General features: G+C 45.0%; 1 protein-coding gene across 1 annotated transcript in view; it reads left to right on the plus strand.

The window, feature by feature from the left end:
* The window catches only part of LOC144504716 (utrophin-like), a 631,247-nt gene that overhangs the window by 135,809 nt on the left and 472,743 nt on the right, over nt 1-22,695 (plus strand). Inside the window, 7 exon segments of the mRNA XM_078230463.1 lie at nt 2,450-2,604; nt 3,947-4,070; nt 7,178-7,265; nt 13,169-13,386; nt 17,444-17,621; nt 21,254-21,273; nt 21,275-21,391. Of these exon segments, the coding sequence (XP_078086589.1) occupies nt 2,450-2,604; nt 3,947-4,070; nt 7,178-7,265; nt 13,169-13,386; nt 17,444-17,621; nt 21,254-21,273; nt 21,275-21,391 (900 nt within the window).

Consider the following 22,695-nt stretch of genomic DNA (forward strand, 5'->3'; position numbering starts at 1 on the left):
AAGGTCCAATTTGGGCGCTCCAGCTTCTGAGGAGGTAAGTTCCAAGCTTCCGGTGGCTCTCTGACTCAGATCGATGGTGGTTGGAGGGGGGGGGAGGCGGGTCAGATGTCTCTCTGGTGGGGGGAGGGAGGGAGGCGGGTCAGATGTCTCTCTGGTGGGGGGAGGGAGGGAGGCAGGTCAGATGGCTCTCTGGTGGGGGAAGGTAGGGGGGGTCCGCTGCAACTCTGCGTGCGATCAGTGGGTGTGCGGAAAAGGGGGGTCCGTTGCCACTCTGCGTGCGATCGATGGGAGGGGGAAGAGGGGGTCCGCTGCCACTCTGCGTGTGATCGATGGGGGGGAAGGGGGGCAGGCGGCCACGATCGGGGGTAGCGGGGGAATGGGGGGATAAAGAGGACAGTAATATTGTGGGGGTGGGGAAATGTCTGTGGGGGCCAGGGGGAGGCATTATCCGGGCCAGGAGCGATGTGGCAGGGGAGCGTTTTTCTATTTTTGCTGCACATGCGCTGTTGAAGGCTCCGATTGCAGCTGCAGTGTTTTGAGTGCTTTAAGCCCTGCCCACAGGCTTCTGCAGCGCGATTCGGAATCACTGATTTTTTTTCAGGCAGAGTGCGTAGGGGGGGCGCCTGAGAACGCGTCTAAATGTCGAATTTGAAACACTCCCAGATTCAGCACTTAGAATCAAAGTGGTAAAATCGGCCCATAGGATAGAAAAGCAGTGCACTATTTAAATGGAGGAAGATTGCAGAACTTGGTGATACAAAAGGGATCTGGGTGTCCTGGTATATGAATCACAAAAAGTTTGTGTACAGCTACAGCAAGTGATTAGAAAGGTGAATGAATGTTGTCAATTATTGCAATGTGAATGTAATATCAAAGTAGGAAAGTTTTACTGCAGCTGTACAGGGCCTTGGTAAGACCACATCAGGAATACTGTGCACAGTTTTGGCTGCTTACTTAAAAAATACATAATTCCAATTGAAGCAATTCAGGGAAAGTTCACTTGATTCATTCCTGGGGATGAGGGGCTTATCTTATGAAAAAAGGTTACACATGTTGGGCCTATACTCATTGGAGATGAGATGAGTGAGAGGTGATTTTATTGAACTATATAAGGTCCTAGGTCCTGACAGGTTAGATACTGGGAGGATGTTTCCACTTGTGGAACAGACTAGAATTAGGGGACACAGTTTTTAAGAATAAGAGATCTGCCATTTAAGTTGGCAATGGAGAAGATAATTTTTTTTTAAAGAAGGTTGTTAGTATTATTTTCCCCAGAAAGCAGTGGAGACTGGGCGATCAAATTTATTCAAAGCAGGGTTAAAGGGACTTTTGATAAACGAGGGAGTCAGAGGTTATGTGGGACAGCCAGGAAAGTAGAATTGAGACTACAACCAGATCAGCCATGATCTCTTTGAATGTCAGCGCAATCTCGAAGAGACAAATGGTCTACTCTTGCTCTGAAACTCTGGCTGGAATTTTACTGCCCTAAATCGGAGCGGAAAACTCTGGAAATGTCCATTGACCTCGGGCAGGATTTTATGGTTTCAGGACGAATGAGGCTGTACAATCCCACCCTCTATGTTCTTACAATGTACATGGCCATTTTTGTGGTGCAGTGGAAGACAGGCAGTTGCTAAACTGAATAACCTGAGTCTTTTGGGCCTGAGAGGATCGCTAGTTTACAATGCATAACCGTCATTAGTTGGCCTGTTTCTAAGAGTGTCTTTTTATGATTTACTTGACTTGCAAGGCACAACTGGTACCTTTTTGCTATCAATGATTTGCCAGTTATTTCCTCTCTCTTTTCAAATAGGTGATGTTTGACAATTGATCAGTTCCCAGATCTGACCGTTCTTAACACCCGCTCCCTGTCAGTCCTAATCTTGAATTGGAAATAGATTTATCCTCTTTACATTTCATGCAAAAAATCTTCAAGTGTGATTAGGGATTTGAGCTGGAGTAAATGTGTAGTGTGCAGTATAACAATGCACAATATAATTGGACTGAGGTGTCACCATTTCTATCATGTAGAACAGTTTGTGTTTGAAGTGTTGAAATAGCAATCTTTTTCCCTTCACGTTGTTTTAAAAAGTAGTTGTAGATGTTATTTGCAAAGTATGTGGAATTTGCAATGTTAACTAATGTAAACAAAGATTTGGGATGAGCAGCATGTAAAAATGATACATTCTGGATGTTGTGTAAGAGGAATAAAAGCCAGTATGGTATGTAAGAGGGTCTGTTAGCATAATGTGTCAGTGAGCGTTGTAATGAGTGCAAGTGGAACTTAGGTTCACACCAGTGATTGTGGCCAGTGAATTCTTGTGTCTGGCAGGTATTGGGAGTAAAAATATAGTGGGAAATAATGCCATAGAACACATTCCACTTTAAATATACATTTCTTTCTCTCTCTTCCATAACCATCCTTCCCCCCCACCCCAACCTTGCACAGGTGTCTCGGGCATTCACTGAGTTGGGAATAACCCATGCCAGATCCATGGAAGTGGTGGAAATGACCAGAGGGCATTCAGTTCAGAAGCAAGAATTGGCTCCTCCACCACCACCCAAGAAAAGACAACTCCACATGGATGTGGAATCCAAGAAAAAGTAAAATGAAATGTTTTAACTCCATGTTTTTCACTGTTTTCCACATGCTAGAAACAGAGGCAAGTGGTGACATTGATACGCCAGGAAAAAATAAATTTTAAGGAAAAATGTTAAAAACTCTGGATGCAATACGTCGTTGAGAAATCAAAAGTTTTTAAAGAACCAAGAAAATCTGAAACAAAATCACCAAATGCTGGGAATCATCATCTGAAAATACTGGTGATGATTTCAGATTTAATTTAATCAAAATCCAAGTGCTTTCTTTACAGTCACTGACTGAATTTTTCATTTCCAATATTTTTTGTTTTTGAGCAGCCAGTTTGTGCAAGATTATCCACAGGTTTAACCCCAAAATATTAAAAATTGGTAAAACATTGAAATCCATGAAGCATATTTGGTAAAAGAAGGTAAATTGTTCTGAAATTTTCACTACATTTAGAGTAACAGCCACATTAAGAAAAAAAAGCCACATAAAAGTGCCAAGGGAAAATGAAAGCTTGAATGTAATACACATCTAATTCAAAATTACCAAATAACCTTTCCCGTCAAGTGTAACCATGTACACAAACCTCCTCTACCTCCACTCCCATTAAACTAGCAAGTCAAGCTGGGGTATACTCCCAAAGGAACTCCCAGCCATCTGTCAGACGCCTAAGTGTCATTCTTTATTTGCATTCTAGAACTGAGCATCAGGATAATCATAGAAATCATAGAAACCCTACAGTACAGAAAGAGGCCATTCGGCCCATCGAGTCTGCACTGACCACAATCCCACCCTGATATCCCTACATATTTTAACCGCTAATCCCTCTAATCTACGCATCCCAGGACACTAAGGGGCAATTTTAGCATGGCCAATCAACCTAACCTGCACATCTTTGGACTGTGGGAGGAAACCGGATCACCCGGAGGAAACCCACGCAGACACGAGGAGAATGTGCAAACTCCACACAGACAGTGACCCAAGCCGGGAATCGAACCCAAGTCCCTGGAGCTGTGAAGCAGCAGTGCTAACCACTGTGCTACCGTGCCCCCCATTATATAATTAACTCTCATCAAAGCCAATCACAATCTGGTGATGACCCAACATCAATGCACATGTTTCAGACTTGAGTTCTGGCTGACTTATTACACTGCTTGCCCCTACCTCCTTGCACCAGTGCAGGAATTTGAAAATGCATGAATTTCACTATAATGGTACACCTTATCCTCACATGAGAAATGGACCAGGCGTATTATGGGTATCAGACCTCTGATAATGAAACCATTATTTTTTGTAACACGATTATGAATTTTGTCCAGTGTCTGTAATGGGTGTACTAATGCGCCATTATCCTATTAGATTCGATGCGGATGCTGGTGAGCTCCTGAATTGGATTGATAAATCTAAGTGTGAGATTCAAGCCATGATGTTCAGTGAATTCAGGAGGCAGAAAAATATTTCTGGCATGAAGGAAAAAATGAAGGTAAGTTTGCAATTCCAAAGATTTGTTTTTGGAGCAAAAGATTAAATGGAAACTGTTGAGTCTGTTAATTGATAATTTGAATTTTAGGGATAAAGTCAAGTGAGTCAATTAATACGACAGATGAGACAGTTTCCCTGCTTCCCTCAGACGATGGGCTTTCGGTGAAGCATCATTGAGTTTACTTTGGCAGTATCTCCTGAAATAGCTGCTGCTGGAGAAATCCAGAAACAACTCCAGCTTCCACTGCAGTGGGGTGGGGGAGGGGGAAATAAAAAAAACGGAGGCTTAATTTTCGGCTAAACTCTTTTGTAATAAGTTGGAAACATTAAGGTATACTCTGTGTCTAGACATAGGGTCAAATGTTCCCATTCTACCTGCCATGAAAGTTGTAACGGGTGAGGGGCAGGCCATAGAAAAGCACGTTGACCTCGGGCAGGATTTTCTGATTTCGGGGTGAGTGCGGCCGGAAAATCCCGCTCATAACCTCTAATGCACTGTATTAGCAAAAATTTTAGGTAGGTGTGAAAGTAGAAAACAACAAAAGGATTCACATTGAAACGGAATTTTGACACTCTTGTTAATGCTTACACAGTAATAACAAATCCACCAGGCTAAACTGAAAATTTAGGTCGAGGCTGGCAGGGTTATTTGAGGAGGCCCCTTTGGGGTCAAACTGCTCTAAAATGGAAAAGTGTTACTGGATAGCAGTCTAAACAGGGGATATTTGTACTCTGTCCAGTTTTGGTATTCTTACCTAAGGAAGGACAGACTTGCCTCAGAGGGAATACAATGGACGTACGTTAACTAGACTAGATCCTGGAATGGGGGAGGTTGCCCTATGAAGAGACGTTGAATAGAATAAACTTATCTTCCCTGGAGTTTTGAAGAATGAGAAGTGATCTAATTAAAATTTTTAAAGCACTCAATAGCTGGATAGATGCTGAGGAAATGTATCACTTGCAGAGTCACAATATCAGAATTAGGAGTCAGCCTTTTGGGACTGAGATGAACAATTTCTACACTCAAGAATCTTTGTTGTGAATCTTTGAAATTCTCTATACCAGAGAGCTATAGATACTCAGTTGTTGAGTATATTCAAGCAAAGGTTGATAGATTTTTGACTACTAAGGGAGTTAAGGGATATGGGGATAGGATGGGAAGGTGGAGTTGAGATCATTGTTGGCAGTCCCCCAATTCAAGTATGATGTCTACTCAGGATCATGAGTTTTTGACATGAGTCTTCGTGCGATTGAACAGGCCAATTCTCAACCTATTGATCTTTGAACATACAGGGCAGGATACCGACGAGATAGTGAGATCTGGAGTACACGATCTATTCTCTTTTCCTTCTCTGCCACTGTTCGGCCTCTTCATTGACGTTGTGACTCAAAACTTAATGCAGATTGATGGATAAGTTGTCACCATTTTGAACAATTGGTAATAAACTCCTAATCATTAATGTCAGGGATACTGTACTTCAAGGAGAGCTTGAGCCTTTGAAGCATTTTCTTTGTCCCCTCCAGAATGCTGGCTGCTTTAGAGTTCAGACAGCAGGTTCTGGCGAGGAAGACCTTCTTTGATCATCTGAGCAGTGTCCACGACATTATAGTTAATTTTGTTGAAGTTCTGCCTGAATATTTGAGAAGCTGCTTCAAGGATACTTGTGTTTGCCAGCTGTCTTCACATTGAATCCTGAGATGGTGGCAGAGGCAGATGGAATTTCTCTAGTGCCCTTGTGTCCCTGACACATTCCAGGTCTCACTGCAGTACAGGTGTGTGGTAACGTAACGTCAACTGCTCTGCACACTAGCACTGCTGTTGACTTGCGGAGGTCTTTGCAGTTTGTACAAGGCTGAGCTGGCACAGTGATTCGGTATTGGATCCCTTCATCAGTAGTGGTCTCTTGAGAGAGGTAGCTGCCAAGGTATGGGAAGTAGTTAACATACTCCACAGTACCTCCTTCAACATTAATATTTGGCTGACCAGGTGTAGGTTGATATAAGCTTTGTTTTGACAACATTCAAGGACAGGCCAAGTCTTTGGTGTGTAGAATTGAAGAGATCGAGTCATTTACAAACTGCAGATCATGTAAATCGATGGTTTAGTTTTGCATGGAGGTGACTGAGGTTTTCCATCTAGGTGGTATTAGTTTAAAGTTTATTTATACAAGTAGGCTTACATTAACACTGCAATGAAGCCACTGTGAAAATCCCCTGGAGCAGACACGGGGAGAACATGCAGACACCGCACAAACAGTGACCCAAGCCGGGAATTGAACCCAGGTCCCTGGCACTGTGAGACAGCAGTGCTAACCACTGTGCCACGTGTCACCCCGAATTAGTACTGACACCAGAGGACAGTTGATCATTGAGGTTAATAGCCTCTGTCAGGTAAGTGGTAAATAGCATGGGGGCTGTGACACTGCCTTACATGACACGGGTTCAGTTTTTGAAGGGAAGTGTTTCCGATCTCCTACACAAGACAATGGTAGCCACATCATCATGAAATAGTTGCAGGATTGCAATATACAGAATGTCGCAATTTGCTGAGGCAGATACTTTGGTCAGATGGATGAATGCAAGGACGAGTTCCTGGGATAAAAATAGAAAATGCTGGTTAAATGCAGCAGGTCTGGCAGCATCTGTGGAGGCTGAACTCGTAGAAGGGTCATTTAGACCCGAAACGTTAACTCTGTTACTCCATAGATGTTGCCTGGCCTGTTGAGTTTATCCAGCGTTTATTTAGTATTTTCTGTTATTATTTCAGATTTCCAGTGTCCACAGTATTTTGTTTTTAGAAGAGTTCCTGGTTTTGCTGTCAGTTTTTCTTTAATTTGTCTGGAAGGTCTAAGGCCACACTGTGTCTCTGGGATGGTTTCCTCAGCCACAGGAAGTAGGCTATTCAGGGGAATGCACATCAGGATTTTTCTTACTATAGACACGAGTGAAATACCTCAATAGTTTCCACAGCATGATTTATCTCTCTTCTTGAGGATAGTTACAATTCCTGCATTCTTGAGTTTTTTGAATATTTATATTTATATGTCAATAAATGAGTGATGTCTAAACATTGACCTTAAATTTGTTCAATTAATTTGGTGTCTGTAGGTTTTAGAAAAAGAAAAGGCTGAAAAAGAGAGACAATCAAAGGAAATAATGCTGATGGGACAGGCCTTGCTTGAATCAATGGAGAAAGGTAAAACCGTATCAAGTCTGAATGTAATGAGCGTGGTTCACACTCTTGTTCTATAGAGTCCTAAGAATTAGAATTTGTAAGTTAGTTTATTGAGTATGAATTCAACTAGCATTTGGATGGTAAAATTGTGATAACTAACCATGCATTAATTTCTCTTGTTCTCCTGTCAGATGTTTGAAACTTGGTGTTGAGAACCCTGTTGATGTTACCTGTGAGAGTGTCTCAAAACACTGAAGGATAACTTGAAACACTGGTTCTTAGTGTTGTATATTTGTTTGGAATAATGTGAGGACCCAGTGAGGAACCAGTCCAGTTGTTGTGTAAACAATTAATAAAGGGTAATAAAGTAAAAAAAAGAAAAAACACACAACAAGAAAGACTAATATGCACTATGGCACTTAAATATATGAATAACTAAACACACTGTTTTATCTGAAATTACCTCTTGTTCCCAAAAGATACCCACATTCACTGAGCTCATTAAGACACTCCTTTCCCCAAACAACATCCACTTTAGTAAATATAAGTGAAATCCAGCTCACAGTTACCACGCAGCCATGTGGTTTATATGGATTTTAGCAAGGCATTCGATAAGGTCCCCCATGCAAGACTTCTAGAAAAAGTGAGAGGGCACGGGATCCAAGGGGCTGCTGCCCGGTGGATCCAGAACTGGCTTGCCCAAAGGAGGCAGAGAGTGGGTATAGATGGGTCTTTTTCTAAATGGAGGTCGGTCACCAGTGGAGTGTCCCAGGGATCTGTTCTGGGACCCTTGCTGTTTGTCATTTTCATAAATGACCTGGATGAGGAAGCGGAGGGATGGGTTGGTAAGTTTGCCGACGACACGAAGGTTGGTGGGGTTGTGGATAGTCTGGAGGGATGTCAGAAGTTACAGAGGGACATAGATAGGATGCAAGACTGGGCAGAGAAGTGGCAGATGGACTTCAACCCAGATAAATGCGTCGTGGTCCATTTTGGCAGGTCAAATGGGATGAAGGAGTACAATATAAAGGGAAAGACACTTAGTACTGTAGAGGATCAGAAGGACCTTGGGGTCCGGGTCCATAGGACTCTAAAATCGGCCCCGCAGGTGGAGGAGGTGGTTAAGAAGGCGTATGATGTGCTGGCCTTTATCGATCGAGGGATTGAGTTTAGGAGTCCGGGGATAATGATGCAGCTATATAAGACCCTCGTCAGACCCCACTTGGAGTACTGTGCTCAGTTCTGGTCGCCTCACTATAGGAAGGATGTGGAAAAGATTGAAAGGGTGCAGAGGAGATTTACAAGGATGTTGCCTGGATTGAGTGGCATGCCTTATGAGGGAGCTCGGTCTTTTCTCCTTGGAGAGACGAAGGATGAGAGGAGACCTAATAGAGGTGTATAAGATGTTGAGAGGCATAGATCGGGTGGATTCTCAGAGGCTTTTTCCCAGGGTGGAAATGTCTGCTACGAGAGGACACAGGTTTAAGGTGCTGGGGGGTAGGTACAGGGGAGATGTTAGGGGTAAGTTTTTCACACAGAGGGTGGTGGGCGAGTGGAACCGGCTGCCGTCAGTGGTGGTGGAGGCGAACTCAATAGGGTCTTTTAAGAGACTCCTGGATGAGTACATGGAGCTTAATAGGATGGAGGGTTATAGGTAGGTCTAGAAGGTAGGGACGTGTTCGGCACAAATTGTGGGCTGAAGGGCCTGTTTGTGCTGTAGTTTTTCTATGTTTCTATGTTTCAATACAGCTTAGATGACCAAGGCTGGGAAAATGCCTTTTCCTGGTCAGTGAAGGCACTAAACCTGCTTATTTGGAAGATAATATCCGTAATCTGCCAGGACTCTAGATGTTGAATGGAACAGGGCTCCAATGGCTCTGATCATAGATGAAACTGGCCTCCCTGAAGATTTCTGGCCTGTCTGGCTGTTGGATGGAAAACTTGCCTCCCTCCCCAAAGAAGGCGCTAGCACTTGTACCAGCTGCTTAGATATCCCATCCTGTGGATTTGGCTATCTCTCAAATTTGTTGACTTTAGATGTTGTCATTTTCTATAGCCCCACTGATATCTGGTAAACAATGTTTCTGACATGGCAATTTAGTACCTCAATTTCTCTAAACGCCTGCTAATCTTGTTACTGGGCAAATCACATCTCAGTATTCCTCTAGACGCTTGCTAATCTTGTTATTTGTTTTGCTATTTTGTTTTTATCTCAAGTTCACCGTTAACCTAGTTAACAGTGAACTTGCTAAGAACCCCGCTGATGTTGAACGTGAGAGTATCCCAAAACCCTGAAGGGTAATTTGGAACGCCAGTTCTTAAGAGTGTATTTTTTCAATTTGGTATAATGTGAGAAAAGATATGCAAACCAGTGAGGAATGAATGGTCCAGTCTTGTTATAAACCTTCAAAGAAAAGAATGTTCATTAACATGTAAAACACACAGCAAGACTGACCACAATACAAAATCAAGGTACACTTAACTACAATAATGGCTACACACACCCACTATATTCTGGATGTAACTCCGACCCATCTATCTTAGAAATCCTACAGCACAGAAAGAGGCCATTTGGCCCATCGCGCCTGCACCAACCACAATCCCACCCAGACCCTACCCCCATATCCCTACATATTTTACCCACTAATCCCTCTCTACCTACGCATCCCAGGACACTAAGGGGCAATTTTAGCATGGCCGATCAACCTAACTTGCACATCTTTGGACTGTGGGAGGAAACCGGAGCACCCGGAGGAAACCCACGCAGACACGAGGAGAATGTGCAAACTCCACACAGACAGTGACCCAAGCCGGGAATCGAACCCAGGTCCCTGGAGCTGTGAAGCAGCAGTGCTAACCACTGTGCTACCGTGTCGCCCTGCTACGTTCCTGAACTCTGAGAAATGTCCCTTGTTCCAAAAGAACATCTCATACAGTAAAACTCTGAGCTAAATTCAGCAAATAGTTAGCACCCACAAGTTGTCTTTAAGTTTAGGAAGCCTTTATTTGGATCAGCATAATTTTTTCTCAGGTTTTCAAATCAGCAACTTCTACTCTAGAATTCTGCTTTCTGAGAGAGTTTCCCTTTACAGCTAGATATGGGTATGGTGGTAACTGCTTATCAACTGCTTCCCTTCTCTCCCCACTCCACTTCCTGCTTCTGTCAGTACAGAGCTACCTAGCTACTGTTATACAATACTTCCCTTTCGCTCTTCTATCTAAGTGACTCGCGTTAGAAGCCAAGCTTTGAGCATATAAGTGTGAACTGTATTCTTATGATGCAACTTTGAAATGATCACTTCTGCAGTTTTAACATCTAAAGTTCTCTACTCTATTGTTCCCCACTTCATTTAAGTAAATAGCTGTTTACCCTGCTTCTAAGCTAATTCGCATATCAAAACTGCTTCATACAGCTGCACTCTTAGCAATTCCTCTTTAATCCCATTCTTCAACCTTTATTTTATCCAAACTTCTTTAATCTTTATTTTATCCAATTTTTAAATCTTTACTTTTTTCAAGTTTCAGCACGGTGGCACAGTGGTTAGCACTGCTGCCTCACAGTGCTAGGGATCCGGTTTGATTCTGGCCTTGGGTCACTGCCTGTGTGGAGCTTGAACATTCTCCCCGTGTCTGTGTGGGTTTCCTCCGAGTGCTCTGGTTTCCTCCCACAGTCCAAAAATGTGTGGGTTAGGTTGATTGGTCATGTTAAATTGCCCCTTAGTGTCAGGGGGATTAGCATGCTGAGTACATGGGGTTACAGGGATAAGACCTGGGTTGTCAGTGCAGGCTCGATGGGCCGAATGGCCTCCTTCTGCACTGTAAGGATTCTATGATTCTTGACATCACTGGCCTGACCTGTTTGAATTTTGTTGGCCTGCATGTTTGGAAAGAGCTGTTTTTGTCTTATTAATTGATAAATCTGCATTTTGTGTTAGCAACTTCAGATATAAATTGATGCATTGATTTAATCTTCATATATGATCCCAAAGCTCCATGATCAGAGTTATGACGTCTTGAAGGCAGTAAGCATTGCTGACTTTGGAACATTATAAGTAGCACACTGTGTAATATTGTGTGACGTGAGCATGAAATCAGAGGAAGGTTAAACTTTTAGGTGTTTTTTCTCTGGCGCTCCCTTTATTTATAAAAATCATAGCAATTAATTATAAAAACCTGAATAAGCTGCCACAAAAAGTTAATTGAAGTACATTGAAAAACATGCAGCTGTCTCTAACAGGGAAAAAATAAAATATCATAGATTTATGATAGATATATCATAGATATATAAGAAGGATGTGGAAGCGCTGGAAAGAGTGCAGAGGAGATTTACCAGGATGCTGCCTGGTTTGGAGGGTAGGTCTTACGAGGAAAGGTTGAGGGAGCTCGGGCTGTTCTCTCTGGAGCGGAGGAGGCTGAGGGGAGACTTAATAGAGGTTTATAAAATGATGAAGGGGATAGATAGAGTGAACGTTCAAAGACTATTTCCTCGGGTGGATGGAGCTATTACTAGGGGGCATAACTATAGGGTTCGTGGTGGGAGATATAGGAAGGATATCAGAGGTAGGTTCTTTACGCAGAGAGTGGTTGGGGTGTGGAATGGACTGCCTGCAGTGATAGTGGAGTCAGACACTTTAGGAACATTTAAGCGGTTATTGGATAGGCACATGGAGCACACCAGGATGATAGGGAGTGGGATAGCTTGATCTTGGTTTCAGATAAAGCTCGGCACAACATCGTGGGCCGAAGGGCCTGTTCTGTGCTGTACTGTTCTATGTTCTGTGCTGTACTGTTCTATGTTCTGTGCTGTACTGTTCTATGTTCTGTGCTGTACTGTTCTATGTTCTATGAAATACTCTAGGCTTCAAATAAAAATTACATTATTTTCTAAATGTACTGAATTGTTATGGTCCAATCATCAGACATGTGTATCCTTACAATTGCAACAGGTATGTTAGTAATTGGTTGTGTAATTCTCTGACGATTGAAGTGATACCCTAATTAGTATGTTTTGGTTTCTCTCCCACCACTTCCTAAAAGATCAGGCGGCTTACTTTCAAAGAGCCCAGTTCTTGTTTCTTTTGGGAAGTTATTCTAAGAATGATTATAATCTGCTTCTAGTTCAAGATTTTTTTCTGCAGTACAGCACATGTTGGAATTTCTGACTCCCTCCATGAAGTTCTGAGCCACCTTTCTGTCCTGACTATCTAAATCCAAGTTGTTGGTACAATTATTGATCCCTGAATGGGTGGAAAGTTGTTTTTTGAAATTGTTGTTAGGTTACTTGTTTTGCATGTTTTAAAGGAGTGGTGTTGGGTACACTGATAGTTAGGAATTGTCTTTTTGGGACAGCAAGCTATTTCTTGTGCACATCTGCTTCGATTTGGGTTCGAGTTGACTTTTCTCCTCTGCTTCTACACCCAACTCTATTCTCCTGGCAACTGTAATAGATTGATCTGCCATTAAAGATGATATTATTGCCTGATACACTACGGAAATTATTGCTTTTGGTGTGAGGACAAGCTTGCAGTGCCATCAAGAGTGCCACCTTGTCAGTTTTGTTATTGAAGGTAAACTATTCAGCAGCAAAGCAAGTGTATGGGAAGCATCAGTGTAAGTTTAATCTTTTGGCTTTTGTGTGTTTGCAATGGATTCGGATATATTTCAAGTTTTGGGTCAAACCTAAACAATTATTAAGGAGGGAACACTGAGGGACTGGCCTGTACCTGATGATGTGAATTCAGAGATGGGGAGGAAAAGAGCTGAGATTCTAATTTCCTATTTGCAATTAAATTGGAAAGCACCCTTGATACTCAAATAGTAATGAAACGATCAATCTTATTCACCCAGAAAATGGAAAGCAGGTCTAGCTATGTGTTTAGTCATTCTACCCACTATAATATTTGTGCAATGTAAACTTCTTGCAGATGGACGACCAGCAGAGGAAGTAAAGCACATGCTGGAGAATGTATTGGTGGATTGGAAAGATAACAACCAGCAAATGGACAAGTTGAAAAGTCAGATGCAGTATCAAGAAGATATTAACTGCATTTATTCAGAGTTACAAGAGCTTGAAAAGATTGTGAAATCCAAAGAAGATTGGCTGAAGTATGCAACCAGTGCTGCATTGAAAGAATCCTGTCAGGTATGTAACTCTCTACACTCTACAGGGTGTTGTCACATAGCCTGATTGAAAGAAATAAATTAGAGCATCAAAAATTCAACTCAATGTTAGTACCCCAGAAAACAGTGTTTGAGGAAAAGTTTGTGCGGAACCGTTAGAAATGGCGGAGGTGCTTAATGAATACTTTACCTCGGTATTCACGGTGGAAAGGGATCTGGGTGGTTGTACTGCTGGTTTGCGGTGGACAGAAAGGATCGAGCATGTGGACATAAAGAAAGAGGATGTGTTGGAACTATTGAATGGCATCAAGGTTGGTAAGTCGCCAGGACCGGATGGGATGTACCCCAGGTTACTGTGGGAGGCGAGGGAGGAGATTGCGGAGCCTTTGGCGATGATCTTTGCATCGTCGATGGAGACGGGAGAGGTTCCGGAGGATTGGAGGATTGCAGATGTCCCTATATTCAAGAAAGGGAACAGGGACAGCCCGGGAAATTACCGACCGGTGAGTCTAACCTCAGTGGTTGGTAAGTTGATGGAGAGGATCCTGAGAGACAGGATTTATGATCATCTAGAGAAGTTTAGTATGATCAAAAGTAGTCAGCACGGCTTTGTCAAGGGCAGGTCGTGCCTTACGAGCCTGGTTGAGTTCTTTGAAAATGTGACCAAACACATTGACGAAGGAAGAGCGGTGGATGTGGTCTATATGGACTTCAGCAAGGCGTTCGATAAGGTCCCCCATGCAAGACTTCTTGAGAAAGTGAGAGGGCATGGGATCCAAGGGGCTGTTGCCCTGTGGATCCAGAACTGGCTTGCCTGCAGAAGGCAGAGAGTGGCTGTGGAGGGGTCTTTCTCTGCATGGAGGTCAGTGACCAGTGGAGTGCCCCAGGGATCTGTTCTGGGACCCTTGCTGTTTGTCATTTTCATAAATGACCTGGATGAGGAAGTGGAGGGATGGGTTGGTAAGTTTGCTGACGACACCAAGGTAGGTGGTGTTGTGGATAGTTTGGAGGGATGTCAGAAGTTGCAGCGAGACATAGATAGAATGCAAGACTGGGCGGAGAAGTGGCAGATGGACTTCAACCCGGATAAGTGTGTAGTGATCCATTTTGGCAGATCCAATGGGATGAAGCAGCAGTATAATATGAAGGGTACCATTCTTAGCAGTGTAGAGGATCAGAAGGACCTTGGGGTCCGGGTCCATAGGACTCTTAAATCGGCCTCGCAGGTGGAGGATGCGGTCAAAAAGGCGTACGGCGTACTGGCCTTCATTAATCGAGGGATTGAGTTTAGGAGTCGGGAGATAATGCTGCAGCTTTATAGGACCCTGGTTAGACCCCACTTGGAGTACTGCGCGCAGTTCTGGTCACCTCATTATAGGAAAGATGTTGAAGCCATTGAAAGGGTGCAGAGGAGATTTACAAGGATGTTGCCTGGATTGGGGGGCATGCCTTATGAGGATAGGTTGAGGGAGCTTGGTCTCTTCTCCCTGGAGAGACGAAGGATGAGAGGTGACCTGATAGAGGTTTACAAGATGTTGAGAGGTCTGGATAGGGTAGACTCTCAGAGGCTATTTCCAAGGGCTGAAATGGTTGCTACGAGAGGACACAGGTTTAAGGTGCTGGGGGGTAGGTACAGAGGAGATGTCAGGGGTAAGTTTTTCACTCAGAGGGTGGTGGGTGAGTGGAATCGGCTGACGTCGGTGGTGGTGGAGGCAAACTCGTTGGGGTCTTTTAAGAGACTTCTGGATGAGTACATGGGATTTAATGGGATTGAGGGCTATAGATAGGCCTAGAGGTAGGGATATGATCAGCGCAACTTGTGGGCCGAAGGGCCTGTTTGTGCTGTGGCTTTCTATGTTCTATGTTCTATGAAAAAGAAATAAACTTAAGGGAAATACAACTGAGGATTCAGGATAAATACAAACACAGCACACATAAGCGTAGACCAAATAAATGTGATCCTAAATGGATTAGCATGGTAATTTGAGTAAGGGGTTTACTGAGAGTGAGGGAGCGATGGAGAAAGTAATGAGTACTGTTTCTAATCTATATAAACAATCTGGATTGAACCCAAGTTAAATTCACAAATGGCACTAACTTCAGAGTGCAATTGAGCCTGATGACACGGAAATAGGCAAGGTTGTAGGGAAGGTTTGTCAATAGGCAGAACTATGGAAGACGAAATTCAGTTGAAATAGGAAGTGTTACACATTGGAAGAACGATTGGGATACATTAATGAATGGTGTTAAATAAGTTGGAGAAAAGGCTTAAAGGAATCTGGTGTTAGAGCAGGTTCAACATTTACCATCTCTGTTAACAAAGCAGAGAAAATGCTAAGATGTGTGTCGATGTGCTGAGTCTGTCTTGCTAAAGATGTATAATGTTCTGTCCAGATATCACCAATCGAATGTGTAGAAATCGGCTGATTGAAATTCCCTGTTGAATGTTCTACAGTTGAATGATCTATTGACATCCACTGAGTTCGTTTTTTAAAATTAATTTGTGGGACATGGGCGTTACTGGCTGGCCTGGATTTATTGCCCATGCCTGGTTGCCCATGAGAAGGTGGTGGTGAGCTGCCTTCTTGAAATGCTGATACAACTGTGTGGCTTGCTAGGCCTTCTCATATATGAGAAGTAGGCACTTGGTTTGGATATTGGAAGACAATTAACTCTTAATGAATTGCATTCCAACATTTAGGGGAATGGAGGAGAAAATAGAAAAACATTAGGGGATGTTTAGGAAGTATTCTGATAGTTGTAGTTGTTCAACTTTTGGTTTTTTCACTCTAGTTTCTCTTAATTTATCTTTTTCCTTTTCATCTTCCTTCTCTGGACCTTTCTAGCCTGGCTGACTCTCACTAATACTTTACATGAAATCAGCACAGATCTGTATTTATTGATAATGACTTTGCTTTCCACCTGTTCTCATTCTGTAATTTTGCTCAGGAACTAAATTATCATATTTAAAAGTCACTGTGAGTTAACAGTAAACAATACTTTTTACTGTATCCCAATACATGTGACAATAAATCAAATCAAATCAAATCAGCTTCTCAGGTCCAACCTCTGCTCCAATCTGCTCCTCTTAGTCATGCTTTGCTTGGAAGCTGCCAGTTGGAGCATTGTATGGGTGAAGGATACTCCTATCGGGTGTCTGGTGAGCAAGAATAGAGGAATGGAAACGTACAGTGAGTCACTCTTGACAACTTAGCAAAGGAAAGAATAAGTATTTAACAATGGGTTATTATTGTAGGCTTATTGCATTTACTTAGTGTGTTAACTCTGGGTGGAAATAGGGTTTTATAAAACATTCTTGAAAACTTTGACATAGTTTAATGAACTCTCTTGCACACCAGGGATAGAAACATACAGAAACATAGAAGATAGGAGCAGGAGGAGGCCATTTGGCCCTTCGAGCCTGCTCTGCCATTCATCACGATCATGGCTGATCGTCCAATTCAATAGCCTAATTCTACTTTCTCCCCATAGCCTTTGATCCCATTCGCCCCAAGTGCTATATCCAGCCGCCTCTTGAATACATTCAATGTTCTGGCATCAACTACTTCCTGTGGTAATGAATTCCACGGGCTCACCACTCTTTGGGTGAAGAAATGTCGCATCACCTCTGTCTAAATGGTCTACCCTGTATCCTCAGAATGTGACCCCTGGTTCTGGACACCCCCACCATCGGGAACATCCTTCTTGCATCTACTCTGTCTAGTCCTGTTAGAATTTTATAAGTCTCTATGAGAGTGTGCATCATTGATTCCTGGCAAAACCTGGATCAAAACCTGAACTAAAGACGAGAAATATTGCCATTCTGATGTGTAGCATGTGGAGAGTTGAATGCACTCTTGTGTTCCCACTTAACCTGCATTACTGGAGTAAGTTACAGCATGACTCTTAGTCTTAACTACCAGTTATTCTGTTCCTCATTTTTCAGTTAAATTGCAATAAAATTAGTCAAGTTGGAGAGAAGGATTGACAAACTGTAAAATTTGGCTCATTTACAGGTCAAAAGAGAAGTAAATCCATAAGAATGTTTTGGACAATGTATTTATTTTTCTTTCCTGCAGTATGAAATCAACAAACTGAATGAGGTAGTTCCTTGTGTAGAGAAACTAATGGCTCGTGGGGAAATGCTTCACAATGAGCCTGGAGCTCCAAGCTACCTCCGGGAGGACCTTAATGATTTCAATCACCGGGTCAGATCACTTCTGAAGAAACTACAGAACAAACAGCAGGCACAAGGGGGTAAGTAGGCCTGTGATTATCCTGAAGCAAACTGTCAAGTCATTGGCATGTTTCTTACTTCCTGATGCATTTTTGTTGTACTTCAGTTTATGAAAGTGCTGGTGTCACTGCATGGAATATAGGAACAGCAGTAGGCCAATCAGCTCTTAGGGCTTGTTCTGCCATTAGATCAGGGTTGGACTCAACTCTATTTATCTTCCTTTGATATCTATACCTAATGAAATCCTATTGATCTCAGACTTGAACTTCAGTTGATCCCCAGCATCCGAAGCCTTATGGAAGAAAATTTCATTTCCATTACAATCCTTGGTGTGGAAAGGATGTTGGCCTATGATGAGAGGCTGAGTAAATTTCATCGGTGTTTTATGAAGTTCAGAAGAATGAGACGTGACCTCATTGAAACATTCAACATTCTGAGGGGGCTTGACAGAGTAGATGCTGAGATATTGTTTTCACTGGTTGGGAAGTCTAAAACATGGGGGCACAACCTCAGAACAGGGGGCTGATCATGAACTGAGGTGAGGAGAAATCACTCCACTCAAAAGGTTGTGAATCTTTAGATTTATCTACCCCCAGAGGGATGTAGATGCGCCATTGTTAAATATATTTAGGGCTGGGATAAACAGGTATTTAGTCCTCAGGTCAACCGGGGGACATGGGAAATGGGTGGGAAAATGACTTCAAGCCCAAGATCAGCCACGATCATATGGCTCGGCAGGCCATATTCCCTACTGCTGCTCCTATTTCTTCTTGCTGTTCTATCACTAATTTTATGTCTCCTCATTCAGGAAATAATTTTTCACCAGAGAAAATTTTTTCTGTGTGTCGATACTATCAAATTCCTTAATAATTTAAAATAACTCAATTGGATCAAATTTCTAATCTCAAGGGACTACAACCCAAGTTTCTCCAACCTGATCTCATGATTTAATTATTTTGGTGAATCTGTGCTGCACTCACTCCATATCTTTCCAGGGTTCTGTTAGGTGGTTACCCTCTCACCTGGTTCCATTCTTTTCTATTGAATTATAGCCAGAAAATAATTTGAAATTGTTTCACTTCCCACTCTCACACTGTTACCTAGTTATGTCCTGAGGATCTATCCTTGGCCTTCTCCAATTTCTCACCTACATCCTGCCCCATGACAACACTTTCCAAAATCACATCTTTAGTTTATATGAATGCTAAAGGCACAGAATTGTATTTGACCATCACCTTTCACAATTCCTCCACAGTTGCTAAATTATTAAACAGCTTGTTTGGCATCCAATACTGAATGAGCAGAAATATCCTTCAATTAAAAGCTGAGACTCCAATAGCGATCTCTGGGGAACACTATTTGCCACACCTTGCCATTCAGAGAACCTTTCCTTTAGCTCTCTTCTCTGTCTTCTACCTGCCGACCAACTAACAACCCAATTCCACAAGATTAGTTCCAATTCCAAGCACTTTGACATGTTTTCCAGAATGTACTAACGCAAAACTTTAACAAATGTCTTCTAGAGGTCCATATAGACAATATCTGTAGATATTCCCCTGTCCCCCATGTGAGTGAAAGCTTCAGCTAGATTAGTTTGACATGTGCTGCTCCTCACAAATCTGTAGATACAATGTGGCCTTTACTATTTCTGCCTTGTCCCAAGCTGCCCCCTTGATTCTGTCTGTGCAGTATCTTGTATAATGTGGGAAAATGTGAAGTTGTCTACTTTGGCAGGAAGAATAGAAAAGCAGAATATTATTTAAGTGGAGAGAGACTGCAGAATGTTTGGTCTCCTTACTTGGGAGATATGTTTGCATTGGAAGTAGTTCAGAGAAGGTTCACTAGTCTAATGCGTGGGGTGAAGGGGTTATCTTATGAGGAAAGGTTGAGTAGGTTGGGCCTACTGAAGTTTAGAAGATTGAGAGGTGATCTTATTGAAGCATATAGGCTGGAATTCTCTTATCTCTCCTGCAGCTGGGATTCTCCAGTCCTGCTTCAGTGAACAGCGATTTGGCTGAGCGTCAAATTCTCTTTTCATTGGCAGCGGTAGTGGGGCGTGTGAGACTGGAGAACTCTGATCAAAAGATTCTGAGGGGGATTGACAGGATAGCTACTGAGAGGTGCTGCCTCTTGTGATGAAATCTAAAGCCAGGGGACATGTTTAAAATCAAGGGTTCTCCTATTTAAAACAGATGAGGAGGAATTTCTTCTCTGAGGGTTTTTAGTCTTTGGAATTCACTTCCTCAGAGATCACTGGGGGCTGGGATATTGAATATATTCAAAGCTGTGTTAGACAGATTTTTGATTTTCAAGAGAGTCTAGGGTTATGGGACCAGACAGGAAAATGGAATTAAAGCCACAATCAGATCAGCTGCAATCTGATCAAATGCAGAACCGGGTTGGTGGGCTGAATGGCCTACTTCTGCTGCTATTCCTTATGTTGTATAATCTTAGTGCCTTGTTCAAGCAATATTGTACAATGCAGTATTTTACAATTCAAAAAAAAGATGCGTGCTGGTGATAGAATAGTTTAGGCCAGGCTTGGGCAGTGCATAACTGGCAGGGGCAGGGTGGGGCAGTGCTGGCAGGGGCAGGGTGGGGCAGTGCTGGCAGGGTGGGGCAGGGTTTGAGAGCAGATTTCCACTCCATCTGACGAAGGAGCAGCGCTCCGAAAGCTAATGGTATTTGCTACCAAATAAACCTGTTGACTTTAACCTGGTGTTGTTAAAACTCTTACTGTGTTCACCCCAGTCCAACGCTGGCATCTCCACATCGGAGCAGGGTGGGGCAGTGCTGGCAGGGACAGGGTGGCGCAGTGCTGGCAGGGACAGGGTGAGGCAGTGCTGGCCAGGGGCAGGGTGGGGCAGTGCTGGCCAGGAGCAGGGTGGGGCACTGTTGGCAAGGGCAGGGTGGGGCAGTGCTGGCAGGGGCAGGGTGGGGCAGTGCTGGCAGGGGCAGGGTGGGGCAGTGCTGGCAGGGGCAGGGTGGGGCAGTGCTGGCAGGGGCAGGGTGGGGCAGTGCTGGCAGGGACAGGGTGGGGCAGTGCTGGCCAGGGGCGGGGTGGGGCAGTGCGGGCAGGGTGGGGCAGTGCTGGCCAGGGGCGGGGTGGGGCAGTGCTGACCAGGGGCGGTGCTGGCCAGGGGCGGGGTGGGGCAGTGCTGGCAGGGGTGGGGTGGGGCAGTGCTGGCCAGGGGCAGGGTGGGGCAGTGCTGGCCAGGGGCAGGGTGGGGCAGTGCATAGCGAGCAGGGGCAGGGTGGGGTAGTGCTGGGCAGGGTGGGGTAGTGCTGGGCAGGGTGGGGTAGTGCTGGGCAGGGGTGGGGCAGTGCTGGCCAGGGGCAGGGTGGGGCAGTGCTGGCCAAGTGTGGGGCGGGGCATTGGTCTACTGATGCAAATTCTTTGATTTCAACTTCACATTGTTTCAGCTTTGCAAGTCTAAACACGGTGTCAATACGAAGGTGTCTGACTCTTGCACTCTGTATCTGCTGGGTTCTCCAGATAAATTCAAAGTCATCAAAGTGTACTTAATTTATGATGGAACACATTGCAATTCCTGCTTTTGCACTCTTTTAAGTATGAGTGCATTCACTGCAATGAATCACTTTTGCTGCAGCCTTGTTCTTCACTGGGTCTATTGTAATCTCTCATTAAAAGGTTTGGAAGGCTCTCAGGAACCTTGATGCTGTAAAGACCCTGAAAGTGTTGCTGGATCAGTCCGAAGCACAGGTTACATCAAACTGGAGTACAGTTATGAATCTGGAGACTGCTCAGAATGCATTAAAACATACAGTGGTAAGGAGCAGCTAGTTATCAATAAATAATGCACTGTGGCTACTTTTCCTAGTTACTGAAATTCCTAAGTATAAAACATTGTGGGATATTGAACAGCACTTGCACCACGAGTAGAATGTCACTGTCCCAACCCTGACTGGAAATGGTCACTCAGTAACCCTCTCTCTTGTTCTCTCTCTCTGCCCCCCCCCCCCTCTCTCTGCCTCCCCCTCCCCCCTCTCTCTGCCTCCCCCTCTCTCTGTCCCCCTCTCTCTCTCTGCCCCCCCCCCTCTCTGCCTCCCCCCTCTCTGCCCCCCCTCTCTCTCTGCCCCCCTCTCTCTCTGCCCCCCCTCTCTCTCTGCCCCCCTCTCTCTCTGCCCCCCCTCTCTCTCTGCCCCCCTCTCTCTCTGCCCCCCCTCTCTCTCTGCCCCCCTCTCTCTCTGCCCCCCCCTCTCTCTCTGCCCCCCCTCTCTCTCTGCCCCCCTCCCTCTCTGCCCCCCTCCCTCTCTGCCCCCCTCCCTCTCTGCCCCCCTCCCTCTCTGCCCCCCTCCCTCTCTGCGCCCCTCCCTCTCTGCGCCCCCCTCTCGCTCTGCCCCCTCTCGCTCTGCCCCCTCTCGCTCTGCCCCCTCTCGCTCTGCCCCCCCTCTCGTTCTGCCCCCCCTCTCGTTCTGCCCCCCTCTCGCTCTGCCCCCCCTCTCGCTCTGCCCCCCCTCTCGTTCTGCCCCCCTCTCGTTCTGCCCCCCCTCTCGTCTGCCCCCCTCTCGCTCTGCCCCCCCTCTCGCTCTGCCCCCCCTCTCGCTCCCCCCCCTCTCGCTCTGCCCCCCCTCTCGCTCTGCCCCCCTCTCGCTCTGCCCCCCCTCTCGCTCTGCCCCCCCTCTCGCTCTGCCCCCCCTCTCGCTCTGCCCCCCCTCTCGCTCTGCCCCCCCTCTCGCTCTGCCCCCCTCTCGCTCTGCCCCCCCTCTCGCTCTGCCCCCCTCTCGCTCTGCCCCCCCTCTCGCTCTGCCCCCCCTCTCGCTCTGCCCCCCCTCTCGCTCTGCCCCCCCTCTCGCTCTGCCCCCCCTCTCGCTCTGCCCCCCCTCTCGCTCTGCCCCCCTCTCGCTCTGCCCCCCTCTCGCTCTGACCCCCCTCTCGCTCTGACCCCCCTCTCGCTCTGACCCCCCTCTCGCTCTGACCCCCCTCTCGCTCTGACCCCCCTCTCGCTCTGACCCCCCTCTCGCTCTGACCCCCCTCTCGCTCTGACCCCCCTCTCGCTCTGACCCCCCTCTCGCTCTGACCCCCCTCTCGCTCTGCCCCCCCTCTCGCTCTGCCCCCCCTCTCGCTCTGAC

The sequence above is a fragment of the Mustelus asterias genome, chromosome 15, assembly GCF_964213995.1.
Source record: "Mustelus asterias chromosome 15, sMusAst1.hap1.1, whole genome shotgun sequence".
NCBI lineage: Eukaryota > Metazoa > Chordata > Chondrichthyes > Carcharhiniformes > Triakidae > Mustelus > Mustelus asterias.